The following is a 17,387-nucleotide window of genomic DNA, read 5'->3' on the forward strand; positions in this document are numbered from 1 at the left end:
GCGGGCCTCTCGCCATTGCGGCCTCTCCCGTTGCGGAGCACGGGCTCCAGACGTGCAGGCTCAGCGGCCACGGCTCACGGGCCCAGCCGCTCCGCGGCACGTGGGATCTTCCCGGACCGGGGCACGAACCCGCGTTCCCCGCATCGGCAGGTGGACTCTCAACTACTGCGCCACCAGGGAAGCCCGAAAATAAGGATTTTGAGAAAAGTAACATCGCCTATCACCATCAGTGAAAAAGTCAAGTTAAAAAAGGTGAGCTGGCAGCCCCTCTGACCCACACCAGCACGTGTCCACCCACCCCAGGGAGCCCGTGTCCCGCCGAGCAGGACGTCCAGGAGGGATGCCCCCCGGGGGGCACAGGAGGGAGGCCTGGCTAACCTCGGCCATGTTGATGGAGCCGGCCGCCAGCGTTTTGTAGCCCAGGATCGTCCGGTTCTTGTACCGCTTTCTTCGCTGCAACATGATCTGAAGCTTGTTGCCTTCTCTTTTCAAGAAGTGGGGGTACTGCGGGAGGAGGGGGGGGGCGGTCACAGCGATGAAGGCAGCCACGCCCATCGACACCCGCGAGGTGTCACGCACCCAAGCCCCAGGGTTCCCTCCTGCTGGTCACCAGGAACAGCCCCTGGTGGCAGACGTGTGCCACACGGCCATGCCCTCGGGAGGGGCCCGCGCACCTGTGGACACGCGGTAACTGCTCAGTGGTGCTTCTGCCTGGCGGTCCGGCAGGCCATGCCCACCCAGCACTCCAGGCCCAGGCCGCCTGCGCCTGCTGGTGGGACCGCAGGGCTTTTACGCACTGCAGAGCTCGTGCGCACACAGCAGACGTGCGTGTTTCCTCAAGGTTCACAGATAAAAACCTCCTTTAAAAGCCGGGGCACGCTGGGACTGCCCCCCACCTTGACTGCGGTGGTGGTTACATACCTGTGCACCACAAAGCCGTAAACTTAAGAACAGTGAACTGTACATTTTGGAAATTATACTCAGTAAACCGGACTGCCGGGGAGTTCTCTGGTGGTCCCGTGGTTCAACCCCGGCCTTCCACTGCAGGGGGTGTGGCTTTGGCCAGGGAACTAAGATCCCACATGCCTCGGGGCGTGGCCAAAAAATAAAAATAATAAAAAACACCCAAAGCTGCTGTGGGTCTGGGCTCCGGCGGAGCCAGGCACAGCCCGGTGAGGTGGTCTTGGGGGAGGGCAGAGGCGGACTGGCAGGGTTCTCACAGACTCGCTAAAGCGTGGCCCTGCCTTCTACACTCCCAGGGAGAACGGAGGAGTGTGATGTATCGGAAGAGCACTGATACTAAAGACAGCAAGTGTATTCAGCCGGAACTACACCCACTGAATTTAAATAATGCAGATCTTAATTATGCAAAGAGAGGTGGAGGGATGAGGAGCCCGGGGGGCGGGGGGGCTGATCTACTCACACCCCCCACCCGGGGGGGCCTCTGTTTCACAGGTGGGAGGGTCCCGGTCTAAACAGCCCCCGTTCACCGCCAGCACACCCCAAAATACTACTCCCGAGGGGTCTGAACTTGCGACACCGAGTTTCCATAGGTTCCTCCCCATCTTTCTTCTTCTTTTTTTAAACGATGTTGTTTTTTTGAGTGGCTTCCCGCAGCCCCCGCTCCCCCATCTTTTCTAAACACAGGAATGAGGCAACCTAAACCCATCATCTGAGTTTTGGCCTCACTACGTTCTCTTCATCGTGGGAATGCGACGTGAGACTCGACCTAATAAGCAAGCACATTTCTAACCTTGGAGAGTGAGCCCTGTGGGAGAGGGGACCTCCGTGGCCACAGGGGCTGCGGGAAGGGTGAGGGTGGGGGGTCCCCCTGGAGGCCCACCTGCAGGGAGAACGTCAGCGCCAGGTCAGTTTCCACTTGTCCACTTGGGGGCAGCACGATCTCGTGGGACCGCAGGATCCGCTTGGAGCCCTGGGACAGAACAAGACACCTCCTAGTTCAGAAGAAGGCATCTTAAAATGAAACAGCCAAGATGTCGGCTTGTCAGTTCTCTTCAGACTGTCAGGCAAAGACCCGCAGATGGTGGGGGTGAGGCCTGAGCGCATGTGATTCCCAAAGGCCCCGCGGGGAGATATATCCGGAGCCTTAAAAGAGCCCATATCCTCTGACCCCCAAGTCCTCCTCTAGAAGTCTGTGCTAAGCTGTGAGAGAGGAGATTGAGAACAGTCACTGCCAGATTTCATGCAGCTGCAGGATGGAGATGCAGCAAAAGATGCAGGTGGACAAGCAGGTGTGCAAGAAGCCACACGCTCCTGGGAAAGCAGGACGGTGAGGGGTGACTGCCCCCCTCCCCACTGAGAGCAGAACGGGTGCAAAGGTCAGTTACTAAAGCCCAGCGGCACCGTCACAAGGACAGAGAGAGCAGTACAAGCCTAGAGCTAGATTCAGAAAACACACAGACACATGTAAAAACAAACTTAGTGTGCAATAGGAGCCTTCAGGTCGGCAAGAAAAGCTAATCACTAAATGGCTGTGATACATGGGTGGTGAATCATCTGTATAAAAACACACAGGTCCCGGGAACTTCCTGGTGGTGCAGTGATTAAGAATCCGCCTGCCAATGCAGGGGACACGGGTTCGAGCCCTGGCCCGGGAAGATCCCACAAGCCACAGAGCAACTAAGCCCGTGCACCACAACTACTGAGCCTGTGCTCTAGAGCCCCCGAGCCACAACTACGGAGCCCACGCGCCACAACTACTGAAGCCCGTGCGCCACAACTACTGAGCCTGTGCTCTAGAGCCCGCGAGCCACAACTACTGGGCCCACGCGCCACAACTACTGAAGCCCACACGCCTAGAGCCCGTGCTCCACAACAAGAGAAGCCACCACGATGAGAAGCCTGCGCACCGCAACAAAGAGTAGCCCCCGCTCGCCGCAGCTAGAGAAAGCCTGCGCACAGCGACACAGACCCAACACAGCCAAAAATAAATAAATAAATTTTTTAAAATAATTAAAAAACAAACAAAAAAGACCCCTACAGGTCCCAACCTCAAACCTCGTACCAAAATAAGTTCCAAATGGATTAAAGATGTTCATGATGGTATTGTTTTAAAACTAGGTCTCCCGACACGGACGAGCCTTGTAGATGTTACACTAAGTGCAGGAAGCCAGACACAGCAGGACAAAGCCCGTGAGCCCACGTCCCGGGGCCACCACGAGGAGCCAGACCCACAGCGTCAGGCCGGAGAGCAGAGGTTACCACACGGCTGACGAGGCCAGGGGTGGCCTCAGGAGCTCCCAAGGCATCTCAGCAAGATGAGGGGTACAGAGGAATGGGCGGGAGTGGGAGTGGGGTGTGGGTCCAGGACAAAGAGGTGAGCCGCAGAGACGTGAGCTGACGGGAGTGACGGGGAGGGGTGCGGGCACCAGTGTGGGGTAGCCGAGAGGCTGAGAAGAAGCCTTGCTGGAAACACTGTCCTCTGCACGCACGCAGCGTTGGTGCCGAGGCCGTGCTGCCTGCAGCTACTGCCAGCACGGAGTGCGCCGAGGGGGCCCTCCTGACGGTCCGCCCCCACCCCTAGCTCTCCCGGGGGGCAGGCCCCCCGTGTGCGGTCTGGTGCTCTCCCCACCCCCCAGCCCGTTCCCCTCTGTCCCTCACAGCCGTTCCCCCGCCCCCCCGTCTCCTGCTCATCTGATCCCATCCAGGTCAGGACCCGAACTGCTGGGCCCGTGCCCGGGCAAGGAGGACCCACGCACAGACGGGCGAGGGGGCAGCGGTGAACACACGGACGGAGACTCGGGTCAGCGGGGGAGGCCGGCTCGTCTGCTTCCTCTGGGAGTCAGGACACAGGGGCCTGGGGGCAGGGGCAGCTGAGAAGCAGGGGTGAAAGGCAGGTGACCCAGGCAAGAGAGGAGGCCCCAGGAGAAGCAGGCAAGGAGCTGAGTGTCTGCCAACTGGGGGCGGGTGGGGCCAGGCGATGGGGGCCCTTGGGTGAGCTGGAGGAGCGGGGGAGGCTCCAAGGGGCCTGGGACCCCGACCAGAGGCTGAGTTCTCGATAATGACGGGGTCCAGGGCAGGACCACAGAGACGGGCAGCTAGAGGAACGGGGCCAGGGTGCAGGGGGGCCGGTCGTGTCAGAGGTCAACAGTGCCGGTTTCAGAGGCCAGGGATGGGTAAGCCAGCTTGTTCTGGGGACCCAGAGCGCAATCGACCCCTCCCGAGCCAGGAGGCCCAGAGCACGGCGGCCGGCGGGGCTGGTTCTCGTGTGGGCACCTTCCCACGCCCCAGGCGTGCAGCTGGGCACGGCCTGCTTCACGCTGAGAACAGCAGCACCGTCGGTGGGGAAAAGCGCTCCTTCGGGTCTTTGTTCAACAACATACTGCTTTTCCGGTGACGGCAAATGACCGGCAAGGGCAGGCCTCACACCTGCTGGGCTCCAACCTGAGCTCCCAGTTTGGAGGAAAGGCCGGCCCCGAGGCCCACGAGCTGCTCCCGGAGGTCCAGCCAGGAAGCCCTGGTGAACCTCATCAGGAGCCACGGGCCAGGTCCAGAGCACCCACGCCAGCCGCAAGCTTGGGCTCCAGCAGCCTGGGGCTGAGGGAGAAGCAGGGCCTCCGACCCGTGTGGAGCCGACGGTCTGGGGGTCCTAACAGGACAGGCCTCCGTAGCCACTGGGCCCCGGCCAAGGGGCCGAACCCAGGACATCCTCACTTCCAGGAGCTGCCACACAAAGCCACGTGTGAGCAGTGCTGGGGGAGGGAGGGCCCTGCCGAGGTGGGCTCGACACACGGCCACAGCCGCGGGGGACGGCTGCAAAGGGCTGCACGAGGTATAGCCCAGGCCCGAGACCCACGTCCCCCCTCTGGCTCGCACGGCTAACGGGGTCATCCTCCAGGGCTGCTGGGGAAGGGGGCGCTGAGTGCTGGGGCAGCTGGGTCCCCCTGAAACACCGACGCTTGATCAAAGGCAGAAAGGAGGACCTGTGAGGCCCAAGGGACGTGGAGTACCATGGCCTGGGAGAGAGAGGTGAGCACAGCCAGGCTGGGCCCGGGAGGAGGGCTGGCGGGCGAGGGGCACGCGGTGCGGGGGGGCGAGCAGGGAGCAGGGGGGGTCTGTCCCAGCTTCTGCATGGGGCCCGTCTGCAGGCGAGCTCAGCACACTTTGCTTTCCCCCTCATCCCGGGACCCTGGTGGCCTGCCCTTCGCTGTGCCCGGGAGGGTGGGGCCTCCCGCACAGGCGAGGGTGTAGCTGCTGGTGCGGCTGTGCCCCCTCATCTCCTGGGCGGCACAGGCATCGTCATGGCCCCAGGTCAGTGACGCAGGCAGACCCTCACCTGCATCTTGACAGCAATCACCACCGAGATGAGCTCCTTCTCCAGCTCCTTGAAGACCACCAGCTTCTTCAAGGTCAGGCTGCACAACCTGCAAAGGGCACAGACGGGCTCAGCAGTGACCATGAAGTCCGCCGCCTTCTCACGCTCCAGGAAGGCCCCAAACCACAGCAGCCCCAGCCTCAGCTGGACCACGGGCTCTCTGACCCCAGCACCTTGGTCACTCATGGAGACTGGCCCTCACGTATCCCAGGAGCCCTTGACCAGGCCCGGCCAGGCTGGGAGCCATCTTCGGGGTCCCTGCACATCGGGGGCACCCATCAGCACCCCCAGACTGTTGGACCAAGCGCCCCTCCGCAGAGGGTCTCCCTCTGGTGAAGGTGGCTTGGGTGGGTCCACGGGCGGGCAGACAGGAAACCTGAGACCACAAACCCTGGAAGCCCCCAGGGACCAGGGTACCAGGGCTTGGGAATCCCACTCCCAGCTGCCAGAGCACAGGCCTCCCAGGGACCCTGCCCTCAGGGTCCACTTGAGGCCCCACCCCCCTCCTCTCCAGGGTCCTGCCCACCCACATGGCCCCACCCATCCCACGGGCCCCACCCACCCCAGCTGGGCTTCACCTCAGCCTGTCTCCCTGGAGACCGTCATCTGCCCTCCACTGAGCCCAGAGGGGCCAGGAGACAGACACCAGGGCTTCCCAGGCAGGGGATGCCCCTTATTTGACGGCTGCAGGTTGGAGGCAGACACACTGCACCCCTGATAGTCCCTGACACACAGCAGTGAAGCAGGGGAGCCCAGCAGGACCCCTCTCATGGCGGGGCCACTCTCAGAGCTCAGTCCCTCTACCATGGGGGCTGCTCTGATTCTGCAGAGCCAGGGAAAAAGCTAGAGAAGGAGACGGATGAAAGCAGTTAACGTTCACCAGGACAAACCACATCCTGGGCCATGAAACAATGCTTCACACGCACAAACTAAAAGAACCAGAATCACATAAAGTATGTCCTCTGACGAAAATGGAGTTAGCTAGAAATCAGCAATAGAAGGAGAGCTGGAAAACACCAGCTACTTGAGAAATTCAACCACACACTGCTAAATCACCAACAAGACAAAGAGGAAGCCCAGAAGGACATCAGACGTATTTTGTGTGGAATGAAAGTGAAAAACAACATGTCAAGAATTGTGGAATGCAGCTAAAGCAGTACTGAGAGGAGAATTCACAGCATTAAATGCTTATATTAGAAAAGAAAGACATTCTCAACTCTACAATCTAAACTTTACCTTAAGACACCAGGAAAAGAACAAATTAAACCCAAAGTGAGAAGGCAGGAAATGAGGATAAAAGCAGAATAATGAAACTGAAGATAAAGAAACAAATAGAAAAAATAAAACCAAATTCTGGTTCTTTGGGAAGAGTAATACAATTGACAAAAACTCCAGCCACACAAAGGAAAAAAAGAGAGAGAGAAGGCAAAAAATGAGCCATATCAGGAATCAAAGAAGGTACATCACTACAGAGCTCACAGACATGGAACAGCATGATTAGGGATACTACAGATAACTCAATGCACACAAATCTGAGAACTGAGATTACATGTACCAAATCCCTGAAAGCTACAAACTGCCCAAACTCACCAGGACGAACAACAGCCTGATCTATTAAAGAAGTTGAATTAATAGTTAAACACTTCTGAAAAAGAAAACTCCAGGTGAGTTTAAGCAGATATTAAAAGAAGAAATGACACCAATTCTACAAAATATCTTCCAGAAAACAGAAGAGGAAAGAATACTTCTCAAATCACCTTATGAGGTTAGCAAATACCCTGACACCAGCACCAACATCAGACAAAAACAGTACAAAAAGGGGAACTACAGACCAGTATTCCTTTCTGAACACACATGTAAAAATCTTCAACAAAATATTAGCAAACTGAATCCAGACATATATAAAAGGAACAATGATAATATACCATAACCAAAGAGGGTTTGTTCCAGGAATGCAAGGTTGGTTCAACATTTGAAATCAATGTGATACAATTAACAGACTAAATACGAAAAACCATAAAAATCTCAATCAATTCAGAAAAACTTCTGACAAGTTCAATATCCATTCATGATTTAAAACTCTCAGTGAATGAAGAATAGATGGGAATCCTCTCAACCTGATAAAGAGCATGTCCAAATGTCCCCAGCGAACATCACGCTGGATGGTGCGAGAGAGAATACTGTCCCCTAAGATCAGGAACAAGGCAAAGCCACACCCTTTCACCACTGCAATTCAGTGGGCACTGAAGGCCCGCCCAGGGAAAGAGGGCAAGAGAAGGAAACAAAAGGCAGAAGGATAGGAAAGGACAGAATAAAGCTCTTCTTATTTGCAGACAACACAATCATTATGTAGAACATCCCAAGGAATGTAGGAGACCGTGAAAACGAGCTCCAAGAACTAATGAGCTTAGCAAGATTGAACGACATCAGTTCAACATATGATAGGCAAGCACGTTTCTATATACTAGTAATGAACAACTGAAGTCACTGTTTAAAAAACCTTCCATTTACAAAACAGAAATAGCTAAATCTCATAAAATAAATGCACAATCTGCATGCTAGAAACTCCCCACTGCTGTCACAAGGAATCAAAGAAGATGTGCCAGGCTCGTGGACATTAATTCTCCCCAAACTAGATCTACAGATTTAATGCAATTCCAATGAAATCCCAGCAAGACTTTTTTGTAGTTATTAGTAAGCTGACTTTTATATTTATGTGGAAAGGTGAAGGAACTAGAATAATCATAATAATTTAGCAAAAAAGCAAAAATAAACAAATGGAACCTAATTAAACTTAAAAGCTTTTGCACAGCAAAGGAAACCACTGACAAAACAAAAGACAATCTACGGAATGGGAGAAACTATTTGCAAATGATATGACCAATAAGGGGTTAATATCCAAAATATATAAACAGCTCATACCACTTAATATTGAACAAACAACCAACCTGATTAAAAAATGAGCAGAAGATCTGAATAGATATTTTTCCAAAGAATACATACAGACGGCCAAAAGACACATGAAAAGATGTTCAACCTCACTAATCATCAAGGAAATGCAAATCTAAACCACAACGAGGTATCATCTCACACCTGTCATAATGGTCATCATCAAAAAGTCTACAGATAACAAGTGCCGGAAAGGATGTGGAGAAAAGGGAACCCTCGTACACTGTTGGTGGGAATGTAAATTGGTGAAGCCACTAAGGAAGAAAGTATGGAGGTTCCTCAAAAAACTAAAAATAGAGTTACCAAATAATCCAGCAATTCCACTCCTGGGCATTTATCGGTTAGAGACAAAAATACTAATTTGAAAAGATACGTGCACCCCAATGTTTACAGCAGCACTGTTTACAATTGCCAAGGCATGGAAGCAATCTAGGTGTCCGTTCAGAGATGAAAACATAAAGAAGACATGGTATGTACATATGTATATGTTGTATGTATATATATATGTGCATATATATATATATATATATATACATATATATATATAACGGAATATTACTCGGCCATAAAAAAAGAATGAAATTCTGCCATTTACAACATGGGTGGACCTAGAAATAAGTCAGGCAGAGAAAGACAAAATTCTCTATCACTTATATGTGGAATCTAAAAAATAAAATAAATGAATGCATATAACAGAAACAGACTCAAATATAGAGAACTAGTGGTTACCAGTGGGGAGAGGGAAGGCGGGAGGGGAGAGACAGGTATAGGGGAATGAGGTACAAACTACCATGTATAAAATAAATAAGCTACAAGGATGTATTGTACAGCACAGAGAATATAGCCACTATTTACAGTCACTTTAAATGGAGTATAATCTGCGAAACTATTTGAGTCACTATGCTGAAACTAATATAATACTGTAAATCAACTATACTTCGATAGAAAAAAATAATGACTTTGAAAAAGGAGAACAAAGTAAGCTGGGCACCTCTCACTGACATCAAGACTTGCTATAAACCAACAGTCATCAAGAGAGTGCTGTTGACAAAGGAAAGGCATATAGATCAACAGAACAGAAAAAGAAAGTCCGATAAATTGGATGTCATAAAAATTTAAAACTTTACTCTGTGAAAAACACTATTAAGAAAATGAGAAGGCAAGCTAAGAGTGGGAGAAAATATTTGCAAATCATGTATTCAACAAAGGGTTTTATCCAGAGCATATAAAAAACCCTCAAATCTCAATAATATGAAAATAAACCACCCAATAAAAACGGGCAAAAGATTTCAAAAGACTCTTCACCGAAAAAGACACATGGGTAATAAATAAGCACACGAAAAGATGCTCAACAGTATTAGCTATTAGGGAAATGCAAATTAAAGCCAGAGTTAGATACCACACACCTATTACCAAGGCGGAAACAAGATCCAAAGGCCCAGTGCTGGCGGGCCAGCGGAGAGGAGGGCCGTGACCCCGCCGGGGGAGCATCAGCTCCCAGGACCCCCAACCCCACTCCTGGGAATCCACCCAAAGACTCGGACACGAACAATCACAGCAGCTGATTCCAGATCAGCTGATTCCGGATGTCATCCCGCGAAGCCACCAGGCCATCTACACCAGGGAGCGCTGCTGGCGGATCGGATCGGAGGACCGAGCCCCGCCCCGCGCACACCCATGCAGGGCGCACACGCTGCAGGAGAGAAGCCAGAGTCCGGAGGCCACACCCTGCATCTTCGCCCACCTGTGTACCTTCTGGGAGAGGCAGTGGAGGGCACGGGATGGAGAGTGGAGCGGGGGCCCCGAGGTTCGGTCTTGGGCGTCCTGCCCTGCCTGAGGGGTGACAGTGCTCAGGGCTGCAGACAAAAAAGCAGGCAGGGTTGAATTTTACTGCATATGCGGTTTTTCTTTTTTGAATTAATTTATTTTATTTACTATTTATTTTTGGTCGCATCGGGTCTTTGTTGCTGGCACGCGGGCTTTCTCTAGTTGCGGTGAGCGGGGGCTACTCTTTGTTGCGGAGCACGGGCTCAAGGCGCGCGGGCTTCAGTAGTTGTGGCTCACGGGCTCTAGAGCGCAGGCTCAGTAGTTGTGGAGCACGGGCTGAGTTGCTCCGCGGCACGTGGGATCTTCCCGGACCAGGGCTCGAACCCGTGTCCCCTGCATCGGCAGGCGGACTCTCAAACACTGCACCACCAGGGAAGTACCTGCATGTGCATTTTTAAAGTACCTTTTCAAAAGTTAGAAAAACCTAGAAGACCTAAAGGATATATCAACCAACTGCAAAACGGGGGCCTTATTTGGATCCTGCTCTGAATCAATTAATCATTAAAAAATACTTTTCAGTCCTTATTTGGGGGTGGGGGGTCTCAGGGTCTCGATCTTTTACTTTCAGGGCTTTCACAAGCCCTGTTTCTAGAAGCTGACATCCCTCACAATGTGTCTGGCTGGGGACGGGGTGAGTCCAGCGTTCAGAGTCCACAGCGCAGGGGGGACCATCCGGGAAGAGGAGCCGGGTGCCCACGAGGACATGGCAGTTAAGAGACCGCTCCATGAAGGGAGTGGCTTCCAGCCCGTAAGGAGGGGACCGTGGATCCGAAGGGAGCCCGTCTCCACCCCGGACCAGACGGACTCACTTCAGAGGCTCATCTCCTAGGTGACTGTGACACCTACAGTCATTTGGGATGTCTTGTGGGGTGTGTGTGTTCTAAGGTATGTTCAAGCTGATGCTGTTTGTGCAAACACCACCAGAAGAATCCAAAGGATCACCGGCACCCAGAGACTGAGCCAGATCCACAGAATAAATGCTATTTGTTTTTTATCCAAGGTTGGTTCTGAGAGATAGGCCTGAGGGCAGCCAAGGATGAGATTTACTGCAGAATGCTTGGCCCTCGAGGAAACCATAAACAAATACACTGCGAAGGCCCCACAAACAGTGATTCATCACTAAGCTGGGACCATTGTTCTGTCAAACACCCTGCGTGGCGCTAGGTTCCGCAGTGACACACAAAGAAGGCAAGGGGGTCTTACACTGGCCCTATAAAACTCCACCCCATCAGCAGGTGAAAACCCAGCCTTTCCACGGGAGGGGGCCTCGCTCACAGCCAGTGTTCTCTTTCCTCGGACTGCGTCTGCTCCAAACAGGAGAGAGGAAAGAGCCAAGCTCCACACCTAACCCAGAGAGGCAGCATTCTGGTCTGTCTTCTAAAACAGAGAAAAGTTACGAAGAGTGATGCCACAAAACCACATACCCACCACCAAGCGCTAACAAATGTTCTCCATGCTAGCGGCAGATCTTGTTAGAGAAATAAGGCACCCGTGACCACAGAAACCCACTGTGTGCGCTTCTCACCACCCCCTCCCTCCAAAGGAACCACCGTCTGGAGGAGGGGTCTCCTCCCAGCATACTAGCCGTCCCCCAACTCCGGTGCCCCCATCCTCCCTTGATAACAGGCCTCCCCCATGTTAGCTGGGCGCCCGCCTCCTGGCCAGAGACCTCAGTCCTCTCTGGGGCAGCCAGGGCGGCGGAACCCGAGCAGAGACCACGTGATCACGTTCTGGACGGCAAGCCCTTGCTCGCCGCCGTCCCCCCAGATGCCGTGGCAGGACCTAGGCAGCCACCCTGGACCCAGAAGTGGAGGCCACACGCTCAGGACGGCAGAGGGCCCAGCCAGCCCTGGACCCCTAAGCCTGGGCTGTACACGAGGCAGGAATCAGCACATTCAGGTGGCTCTGCCTTTCTGACTCCCTGTCACAGAGACATCGGCTGTGCTCTGGACCGCCAGGCGTGTCCCATTTTCACTAAATTTGCATGTTCGCGTCAGCGTGCGTTGCTCCGTTTCTCGAGTCACATGCTGACACCACCCTGAGCGTGCTATTGCGACTTGCCCTTCTCTCCCCACCTCTCGTTTCTTTTTGAGAGCCGTGGGCACGTCACTAGCGCGCCCTCCCCATGCCCGCCGTGTACTCCCTCTCTGTACGAGCATATGGCTTCTCCATCTCCCCGGGACGGCCATTCGGGCTGCTCCGGTGATCTGACGCGACACGCTCTGGCCCCGTCTTCACTGGGCTGCGCGGGCACCTTCTGCCCAACTGCGGTTACTGGGTCAGCTCCACGCACTCAGAACCAGTCCGGGGGTTTTGTCGAACCATCCTCCCAAGCTGTGGGGGTAACGTGCACTCCTGCTGGCCCAGGGGGTGTTGGTGTCCTGGGGCAGCCATAACGAATACCAGACAGGGCGGCTTAGACAACAGACATCTTGTTTCTCATGGTCTGGAGGCTGGAGGTCTGGGATCGGGGTGCCTGCAGGGCTGGTGTCCTCTGGTCGTAAGAGAAGGATCTGTTTGGGCCTCTCTCCCTGGCTGGCAGACGGCGGCCCCTCACGGCCTCCACTCTGTGCACTCCCCCCGCCCCACCCCGGCATCTCTCTGTGTGTCTAGATCTCCTCGTTTTAAGGACACCAGTCATAGTGGAGAAGGACCTGCCCTAGGGCCTCATTTTTAGCTGATCGCCTCTTTGAATACCTGTCTCCAAATACAGTCCCATCCCGATGCACTAGGGGAGTCAGGAAGTCACAGCGTGAACTTGGCAGGGGCGGGACACAATTAAGCCCGTAGCGCTCAACCCCCCAAACGAACAGAATCACTAGATATGGGGGATCTCGCGGTGGTTTTATCTGGTATCGCCCTGACCTCCAGGGAGGCTGCGCAACTTCTCGGGTGCTTGTTGGCCATGAGCGATTCCACAGCCTGCCTGTCCACAACCTTTGCCCATTTTTCTATTGCACTGGCATTTCCTCACGGTCTAGGGATTCTTCATTTATTCTAGGTGTAATCATTGGCCTATGTACATCACATCTATCATCTCCTAGCTGCAGGCTGTCACATGAGTGGGTTTCTAGACAATGTTTATTTAATTAAATGTCTTTTACGATTTATGCTTTTTGGATAATATATTCGTTAATTTCACACCCCTCCTCCCAATTTTTTTTCTCTTTTCACTGAGATCATTAACCTGTGTGGAGCTGTTCTGTGTATGGTGTGAGGTAGGGACCTGACTTTATTATTTTCTATATGGATGCCCACCTGTCTCCCAACCACTTCTGAAAGAGAACATCCCTTCCTTAGGGATGAAGAAGGCTGTTTCTGAAGCGTGCTGCATTTGTGTTTCCGTGTCCTGCTCTGTGTCCCACAGGTCAATCTGTCCATTCTTCTGACATTTGCTTGTTGTTTTCCTCAGTACAGGTTATTTAAATAAACATGCATCTGCTAAGTAAAACACTCCCTAAACACAAGCATACATTTTTCTTTAAAGTTGTTTGTCTGTTTCACATAAACTTCATAATTTGCTTGCCAAGTTCAATTCCTTCGTGGAATTTTTTTAAATTAATTAATTTATTTATTTATTTATGGCTGCCTTGGGTCTTCGTTGTTGCGCGCAGGCTTTCTCTAGTTGCGGAGAGCGGGGGCTACTCTTCGTTGTGGTGCGTGGCCTTCTCACTGCGGTGGCATTCCTTGTTGCGGAGCACAGGCTCTAGGTGTGGGCTTCAGTCGTCGTGGCACGCGGGCTCAGTAGTTGTGGCTCACAGGCTCTACAGCGCAGGCTCAGTTGTGGTGCACAGACTTCCTTGCTCCACGGCATGTGGGATCTTCCCGAACCGGGGCTCAAACCCGTGAACCCTGCATTGGCAGGCGGATTCTTAACCACTGCGCCACCAAGGAAGCCCACCTCTGATTTCCTCTAGTCACTGTTTCTTTGGGGGTTTTCTGGCTGTGTCACACAGCTGGCGGGATCTTAGTTCCCCAACCAGGGACTGAACTCACACCCATGGCAGTGAAAGCCCAGAGTCCTAACCACTGGACCATCAGGGAATTCCCCTATTTTTTCAGTTTTAAAAACCTAGACAGATGATAAATATACTTAAGCCTGTGTGAAGCATAAGGCCAAAGCATAAGTGGACAATGGAATACCCCTCTACCAGCTCCCCTCCACCATGTGCGTCTATGGGTCTATCAGCCCCTCCTTGGTGAAGAACAGTAATCCCCGTTGTCCTCAGAGGCTGTTCAATAATAGTAACACTGATGCCTGAACTTGCATCTTTAAAGACATATTTCAGGATGTGGGAGCCTCTGGGACCATAACTTTAACCCAGCCTTCCATACCAGTCTTTTTACTTTCTAGTACAAAACATTACACTGCAATCATAGCAAGGAACCGCTTCAGCTTTTTCACTTCTGCAGAAGCTTAAAACAATTTCCCCAACATATAAAGGGGCTGGAAAGTTAATTTCCTGGGAAAGAAATACACAGCCTGGCCCTGGCATTTTAGTACCTAGGAGAGCTGAAGTAAGTCCATTGATCAAAACTCCACGTACAGGGCTTCCCTGGTGGCGCAGTGGTTGGGAGTCCGCCTGCCGATGCAGGGGGCACGGGTTCGTGCCCTGGTCCGGGGGGATCCCACATGCCGCGGAGCGACTAAGCCCGTGAGCCATGGCCGCTGGGCCTGTGCGTCCAGAGCCTGTGCTCCGCAGCGGGAGAGGCCACAGCAGTGAGAGGCCCGCGTACCGCAAAAACAAACAAACAAACAAACAAAAAAAAACCCAAAAAACTCCACGTACAGTCGTCTTTCCAAATCTGGTGTGTTTTGCAAAATCTTCATCCAAATGCAAAGGATTGACAACCCCTGTTAATTCTGAGAAGATAGCCACATCCCTCTGTGTGAAGGCCCTACTGAGTTCAGCCCGGTCTCCAACTCTGATGTGCACATGCTGTAAGTGCTGCCTGTTTAGCACTGCTTGGTTCAGGCAGATACTCCTCTGAAGCCACCGAAGGCGATGGCTGGAAATTACTGGGAGCATCTTCAGAGGTCTCAAATTCCACCAGCAGGAGCTTTTAGGCTGCTTCAGTCTTCAAACATTATGCTGGTGCCAAAAGGTACTTCTGAGAGGGGGGAATACTTCTGAAATTGAAGACTATTCAATTCAATACTAGTCCTCTACTGTTACCAGATAATGCAAGGAGAAATGGAGAAACCTGGGTCACTCTGAAAGCACATTTCTTGCCCTGATAGGATCCTAACAGGGTCAAAGAGCTCCACAATTTGCCAAGACCACTGCTGCATATTCTCAAGATGGCTGACAAGGTCTTCTCTTCGTAGGTTAGAATGTCCAAGGGTAAAGCAGCATCAACCTCTCCAAACAGGTCCTTCAGGGCTGAAATAAGCAGCTGTTTGAACTCTGCTGCATTCAGTCCAATGCCATGATCTTGAAATTCTAGGTGGACTCTCATGTAGTGGTGCTGAGGGATTTTTGTAAACTATTCTTTCATATGTGGCAGCTGGGGCTGGCATCTTTTCCAATGCTGATCACACCTGGGGGCCGGGCGCATGCACTCTGCAGACGTGACCCGTTCGCTCCTCTCAGCCGCCCTCCGCGACTGAGACTGCGCTGTAGAGAGGGCCGGGGAGGTTCGCGGCCCAGCCTCGCCTTCAGCCCTTGGCGTCCGCGGCCGGCCGCAGCGGGAGGTACCTCTGACCGCTCCTCTTCATGGAATTTTACAAAATTGAATTGCATTTAGGGAGAAGTGACATCTTTAGGTTGTCACGGAGCCGCAGCACCTCCTTACTCAGGTATTTTATGTCCTCGAGTAAGTGCTTAGCCGTTTCTCTGGCGACAGTCATTAATACCCTTTGGCCAGTTGATTCCTAGATAAGCTCCTAGCTGCATTTCTGAATAACACTGTTTTTCTTATTTTCATATTGAAACACTGCAGGTGTTTCAACACTATTGATTCTGTGTGCTGATCTTGTATCAGTCAACTTTCCAGAACTGTTACTGGTTCTAACAGCTTGTATGCTCTCTTGTATTGTCCATTTGAACAACAATGCCATCTGCAAATGGTAGTTGTGTTTCTTTCAACCCATTCCTATCTTCACGTCTTGTTGCATCGCCCAGTACCTCAAGGATAATAGCAGCCACCTTTCTTCTTGGTGTTAGAGGTAATATTTCTAGCATTTAAGAATGATGTGTGCACAGCAGCGACGTCCAGTAACCTTTCTGCAGTGATGGAGATGTTCTATGGCTGCACTCTCTAATGTGGTAACCAGTAGCCAGCAGTTGAAATATGGCTGATGCTACTGCAGAAGTGAATTATACATTTTAGTGGATAAATGGATTAATCAATAGCCAAATGTAGGCTAATACATTGGATAGTGCAGATCTGCAGATTTTTAGTAGGTGCCCTATAACAGGGTGAAGTTCCTGTTTATTTCTATATCCCTAAGAATGTCTCTTAAATTTCATCAAATGCTTTTTCTGGATAGATCATATGATTTTTCTCTTTCACTCTGAATGTGATTAAAAAAAATAAATAGTCTAATGTTAAGTAAATCACCCACACACTCTTGAGATAATTCCTATTTCATGAAATGCTTTTGCAATTTTATACCTTGTAGGGATTTTTTGGGCGGGCGAGGCAACATTTTCTTTAGGATTTTCACATCTATGTCCATGAGGTCAACCCTACCTACCCTTGTGCTGCCTCTAGGAGTTTTGATGACTCTACTGCCCTCATAAAATTGACAGCTTTGCCTCTTTTTAAACATCTTTTCAATCTCTGGAACACGTCATACGAGATGGGGTTTATTTCTTGAACATTTGGTAAAATTCAAAATTAAAACCATCTGGTGCTCTTTGGGGAAGAGAGGAGGTTTTGATGTAACTGATCTCTACACATTTTCTATTTTACTAAGTCAATTACTAAGTAATTCATATTTTTTCTAGAAAAGCATCATACTTATTTTTCATATTTATTGACAACGTTGTTTAGTGTTCTTCGACTTTGTCACTTCGTTCCAAAATTGTGTGTGTGCTTTCTCTTTTGATCACTTTTGCCAAAGTTTGCTACGTTATTAGTCTTTCCAAGCAGTTGACTTCTGGCTTTTGTTAATATTTCATATTGTCTTCTTATTTCATTAAGCTTGCTGTTACCTCCATTCCTCTATTTTTTTCTAAGATTTGCCCTGTTCTTTACATAACTTGAGTTGGATGATCCTGTGATTGAAGGCTCAGTCTCTCTTCCTCTAACACTTGCACTTAAAGAGGCA

At 51.5% G+C, this 17,387-nt stretch overlaps 1 protein-coding gene and 2 pseudogenes across 7 annotated transcripts in view; all 3 read right to left on the reverse strand.

Moving 5' to 3' along the window:
• The window catches only part of PACS2 (phosphofurin acidic cluster sorting protein 2), a 64,373-nt gene that overhangs the window by 24,140 nt on the left and 22,846 nt on the right, over nt 1-17,387 (reverse strand). For all 7 annotated transcript variants that reach the window (XR_010839356.1, XR_010839355.1, XM_059058843.2 and 4 more), the window contains exons 2-4: nt 5,297-5,384; nt 1,844-1,933; nt 379-504 (exon numbers count right to left, since the gene is read on the reverse strand). Coding sequence is in view for 5 of the 7 variants with exons in the window: in XM_059058843.2 (XP_058914826.1) it covers nt 379-504; nt 1,844-1,933; nt 5,297-5,384 (304 nt within the window). In the remaining 2 variants the exon portion in view is untranslated. The remainder of the gene's footprint in view (nt 1-378; nt 505-1,843; nt 1,934-5,296; nt 5,385-17,387) is intronic.
• Nucleotides 14,397-15,141, reverse strand: LOC131753495 (hydroxyacyl-thioester dehydratase type 2, mitochondrial-like; annotated as a pseudogene).
• LOC131753497 (ribonuclease P protein subunit p14 pseudogene) lies at nt 15,260-15,659 on the reverse strand (annotated as a pseudogene).

This window comes from Kogia breviceps, chromosome 3 (genome assembly GCF_026419965.1).
Source record: "Kogia breviceps isolate mKogBre1 chromosome 3, mKogBre1 haplotype 1, whole genome shotgun sequence".
Classification (NCBI taxonomy): domain Eukaryota; kingdom Metazoa; phylum Chordata; class Mammalia; order Artiodactyla; family Physeteridae; genus Kogia; species Kogia breviceps.